Source organism: Astatotilapia calliptera, chromosome 22 (assembly GCF_964374335.1).
Source record: "Astatotilapia calliptera chromosome 22, fAstCal68.1, whole genome shotgun sequence".
Classification (NCBI taxonomy): domain Eukaryota; kingdom Metazoa; phylum Chordata; class Actinopteri; order Cichliformes; family Cichlidae; genus Astatotilapia; species Astatotilapia calliptera.
Window position 1 is genome coordinate 14,658,080 of NC_137442.1, and position 5,188 is coordinate 14,663,267.

At 36.9% G+C, this 5,188-nt stretch overlaps 1 protein-coding gene across 2 annotated transcripts; it reads left to right on the top strand.

The window, feature by feature from the left end:
• Positions 1 to 1,101: 1,101 nt before the first annotated feature.
• On the top strand, positions 1,102 to 4,147 carry LOC113015259 (CD59 glycoprotein-like). 2 transcript variants are annotated; one of them, XM_026157207.2, is made up of 4 exons: positions 1,102 to 1,233; positions 1,642 to 1,719; positions 3,316 to 3,423; positions 3,873 to 4,147. In XM_026157207.2, exons 2-4 carry the CDS (start codon positions 1,665 to 1,667, stop codon positions 4,031 to 4,033), a joined length of 324 nt encoding a protein of 107 aa, XP_026012992.2. In that variant the 5' UTR covers positions 1,102 to 1,233; positions 1,642 to 1,664; the 3' UTR covers positions 4,034 to 4,147. The 2 variants fall into 2 exon arrangements, with proteins under 2 accessions (XP_026012992.2, XP_080152488.1); XM_080296362.1 differs by having other exon boundaries at positions 1,185 to 1,270.
• Positions 4,148 to 5,188: the final 1,041 nt, after the last annotated feature.

Sequence of the window (5,188 nt, forward strand, 5' to 3'; positions counted from 1 at the left end):
GTGTAGGAAAATGGACAGAACACCACCAGGACTAGTTTTCTTTGATACTCTTTGCACTGAGTGTGAGTTGAAAAAGTCTCACATATCACTGATAAAGTCCAATTTTAATTTAAATTTTCTGTTGTTTGTTTTTTAATTCTTCAGGGACATATGTTTGGCTTTTCTTCCTTCTGTTCAGTATAGACCTTTTGCATGCCATCCATCCCAAACAAGTGCTCTGGTCTCTAGAGGTTAAATCAAAATATAACTTTTTCAAGAAACTGCAAAAAACATATCTGGAGTGGAAGCCACGTCTGGTCTTCAACTGGAACATTGTGACACCTTGATTGTTTTCTCACTCAGCCATTCTGTTATAGATTTGCTGCTGTGCTCTTGCATGATACAGTTTCGGCAGAGCTTTAGGTGTCAGACAGATGGCCTCATATTTGACTTTAGAATACTTTGGTTTACAAAGTCAAATGGTTGGTTCAATGACCGCAACAAGCCCTAATCATCATGCCTGCACCATCGTGCTTAACAGTTGATGTGGTGTTTTTGGTTTTCTTGATTTGGATTCTGTGCATTAAACATGCAGAAGTATTGTAGTTTGCTCATACATATCTTTGCAAACCCAAGTCGTGCTGCTATGTTCTTTCTTAGAGAGAAGGATCCTGGTAGCATACTTTACATTTGAGATGTTAAACAAGGCCTCTGGAGTGTGACCTAGGGGTGAATTTGCTTAAACATCTACCTTAGGAAATGTATTGTTTGAACACTCACCTGAATGTTCCATACCAGCAAACTGCCAAGTCTTCTGCTATTATACACTGATGATCAATTAATCAAGTGCATTTGATTATCTATTCCAATGGAAGCAGTAAGAGTGTACTGAGATATCCACATGACCATAGGAACAGGAAGGTTGACCTGAATGTGAATAGTACTACTTTCACTAAGCATGCCATCAGTAATCAGTGAAATAAACGTTATTGACCTACCTTTATTCTTTAAATTGTACATGCAGATGAAAAATCAAACAGAAATCACCTAGAGCAAGAAGAAAAATATAATAGCTTCAACTTAAAATCTATTAATAATTGATCTCTGTTACATAAACTCTTCGGTATGTTGGTCAACATTTCAGACGTCTGGACTCTGAAACCAAACAAATGGGTTGTTTGCTTTTTTCCGTTGTTGCTGTTACAAAAAGCTCCTCGCTCCTCACAGGCTGAATCATTTCCTTCACATTCACAGGTGAGTGGCTGCAGGGATTTGTGATAAAAATAACGAGGTAGAAATAATTTAAAAATGTCTAATGTACTCACAGTTGATTTTTTTTTCTTTCCCTGATTTCTGTCTGTTGTTTTGTCCTCTTTAGTTTCTTCTGGTATTACTTGAAAATTTTGTTACCTATTTTTAATTTTGTTTAATAAAATAACAAAAAATATTTAAAGTCAGTGAGCGTGAACCGAAATCAGGGAGACTTGTTTCATTAAAAATACCCCAAATCTTGTCTGAACTGTAAACGGCAGCATGAGTGTGTGTGTGTGTTTCGAGTCCCTGAATGTGTTATCCATTTTTTTTATTTGCACAAAGTCAAATCCCTGCCTCTTATCTCGGCGTGACAATGCTGGAAACTCTGCTTTTTGTTTTGGTTTTCAGACGTGACAGTCCTTTCAATCACGATGAGGAGCTCTGTGGTGTTTTGCCTAGCTGTCAGCTTTGCCATGTTTGGATTTGGTAAGGGGAAAAAAGGAACTCTTTTTTTTTTTTTTTCCTAAAAAGTGCAGCCAAGTGGGGCTAAGTCATAGAGATTATCAGCCTGAGGGAACATTTTAGCAGATCACTGTGCTGTTTGCATGTTCTGCTGTCATGTCATGTGCCTCCACTTATAAATATTAATTCACGTCTCTGGACATGCAGTTTGCTTTGTGCAAAGTTGGATTGCTGTTTTTTTCTATATTTTTGGGGGGTTTCTTTTATTGACAAGTTCCTAAAATATTAATGAAATATAGCAAACATGAGGCTACTGCACATGTTTTTCAGATTTTTACAGTCCATGAGACTTTTATTTTGCCTTTGCCTTAAAGAAAAAGTTGTGAAATATACTCATTTTCTTTCCTGCAAAAACAGAAAACAGGGCTCCATCCAAAGTCATGTAATCAGTGTGAACACACCAGAATTATCAGTTTAGTGTCACTTAATTTCCAGAGAAGGTTTAACATTTTATTGTCTGCCTTGAAGCACTTCCTTACTATCAAGGACACCCTCGTAAACCGATTAATGCATTTTGGGGCAATTTGGGGTGCCAACCTTCATGTCCCCTTTTTAAATGCCTTCACTTTCCTTTAGGGCTCTCTTCATGTTGATTTTCAGGAGCCCAAAGTGGCCATATTTAGACAAAAGCTAAATCCAGCTAAACTTAGTTAGAAAGCCACATCCATAGACTCTATGAATGCAACACAAAAAAGGTACTGCAGGTCATCTACCCGTTGGAAGGTTGGTGGTTTGATCCCCAGCTACTCCAAATGCATGTTGAGGTATCATTGAGGTATCCTTGAACAAGTTACTGAACCTTGTGTGTGAGTATGTGAGTATGTTAGACAAAAGGCTTAGATGTAGAAAAAAGCACTTGTATGAATGCGTGTGTAAACGGATGAATGAGGTGCAGGTGCTTGTGCCGAGACACCTGTCAGTCAAAGGACCCACACTCTGAACTTTGAGTCTGCAGGCATGTTTATTTATTTTTTAAAAAAATACTATAATACTAACATGAGAGACCCTGGGATTCACTCATTTTTTGAGACAGCCTAGTGGTCATTAGAGGAACTGCAGTTTTTGGCAATCAGCGGTGGTTTTATATATGAGACCTGGGGGTTGCCAATTATGGAGGGCCAAAGTATGTCAAAATGAATTTAAATAAATACATCATCCAACAATTTAATGAGTAATTAATTTATTAATTAAATAAAATCAGTTCATTTATTGAAAACATTTAAGACATTTTTTAATTTCCATTTTTAATCAATTAATGCCAGATTTAATTAATAATATAATTAGTTAATTAATTATTTCCAGTTTTCATACTGACACAATTTATTCATTATTTAACGATGTATTTATTTAACTCATTTTGGCACTCATGGCCCTCCATAGTCCTTTAATCATTATGAAAACTGAGTGACTATTTGAGCTGTTTTAGAGCTCTTTTCTTAAAGCTTGTTCTCAGGCATGAGCATCCTTAAATACATCATAAATAAATAAAATTCCCAACCACTGACTAAATCTAAATCTAATCTAAAGCTAAACAATGTGAACTCTGCAACTCCTCTCCAGGCCTCTCGCTGCAGTGTTACTCCTGCCCGGGTGGGTCTTCCCAGAACTGTGCAGTCAAGCAGGAGTGTAACCAGGGGAAGGACTCCTGCCTCAAACTCACCAGTGGTGGTAAGCATTGTTCAGGACAAAAGACAAACATAAATCTGTCTATAGCATGAGTGTGTTAAACAACTTATTATGGAATGAAGGGATTACCTAATAAGGTGAAGAATGCATTTTTCATTAAACTGTGACACATTGCTCTTAACAGTAATGATAATAATAACAGTAATCCACTGACAAACACAAAAGCAATTCTGGATTTTGCATTCTTTTGTTTGCGTTTCACTAAATTTCAGCAATATTGAAAAACTTCATTTGAATTATAAACAAATTCAATTTATTATAAAGTAAGAAAACATATTTCCTGCACAGATTCTATTTGGAAAATGCTTCTTTTCAAAGTTTTATTAGTTTTTTGTTAAAATTGGCTATTGTGCAAGTTATTTCAAATCAAAATTCACAATTGTATGTATTTGTTAATCTGACAATACTGACCTCGCACTGCCTCACCTCAGGCAAGACCTACACTGAATGTTTGCGGTATGCAGACTGTGACTTCATGACTCTGGCTGTCAGATACTCCCTCCCTGACTTCACCTTCTCCTGTTGTCAGAAAACACTCTGCAACGGTGAAGAAAAGACTTTGCTTGAGAAATTGAAAGATTTGTTTGGTTAAATGATTAAAAAGAAAGAAAGAAATCAAGTAAAAAGGTTGATTCTTATGTAACACTTAATTATTTTGCTGCATTTACTAATTGTTATAGGCTGAACAATAAAGTCTTAAATTGTGTGCTGACTTTGACGTGGACTTTTTGGACGAGTTGCAAACAGTCACTGCCTTTCTGTAGGAAGTGCGCTTTTAAGATCAGACACTGGGGTGAACAAAGCAGCGATGAAACATCTTAACATTTGACTGATCTGATGTCAGGGACAAACATGGGAGGAAACTGGAAGGTTCGCTGGTGCATTCCTGCTGGTGTGGTGTGCTGCAGACCATATGCCTTTCTACATTCATCCACACTGCATACTCTGCACATGAACTAATTTCTGTCTGATACAAAGAAAAACAAAGGAGACTAGGATGCACCCAAAAGAATATTAAGCTGCATTTAAGCAAGAAAAAAATTGTCCTTGAAGTTATCTTTTCTTTTGTCACTGTTGGGGTTTTTTTTTTTTTGGTAGTTGAAACCTTTTGGTCAGCTGGGGGAATTTCTTTGATGCCTTGGTGTCTTCTCTCTGTGCTTGTGTGGGCTTTCTTCCTTCTATAGTCCCACGTAATGTAAGTTAGATCAGCTGGGTGATTTTACATTAGATTCAGGTAAGGATTTAAGTGTTTTCTCACTTTATTACTGGACTGGTGACCTTTCCCACCTTGCTCTTTGTCAGGTGGAACCACATTTGACCCTCAGAACCATCTTAATTGTTCATGGCACACACTCAACAAGGTGCTGGAAACATTCCACTGTGTTCATAAATGCTCTTCTGCATCCTTTGGTTGTAATGAGTGATTATTTGAGTTATTGTTGCCTTCTAATCAGCAGTTTAACCATTTTTCTTTGACCTCTGGCATCAATTAGGTATTCTCTCCTTGAGAACTGCACCTCACTTAATATTTTCTCCCCATAGATGATTGTGTAGTAAACTTCAAAGTCACTTAAATCACCTTTCTTCTCCTTCTGATGCTCACTTTGACCATGCCTACATAAATGCACTGAATTGCTGACATGTCACTGGCTGATTTGATATTTGCTTTAATTAGCTGCATAACAGATATACCTAACAAAGGTCCTTTTCTTTTGACTTGATGATTTCGTTCTAAGATTTTCCTTTC

Bases quoted from the DNA above. Each gene is read 5' to 3' on its own strand.
- LOC113015259 (XM_026157207.2), top strand. From the start codon at position 1,665: ATGAGGAGCTCTGTGGTGTTTTGCCTAGCTGTCAGCTTTGCCATGTTT. The intron at 1,720-3,315 runs GTAAGGGGAAAA...ACTCCTCTCCAG, and splicing joins CTTTGCCATGTTTGGATTTG to GCCTCTCGCTGCAGTGTTAC. The intron at 3,424-3,872 runs GTAAGCATTGTT...GCCTCACCTCAG, and splicing joins CCTCAAACTCACCAGTGGTG to GCAAGACCTACACTGAATGT.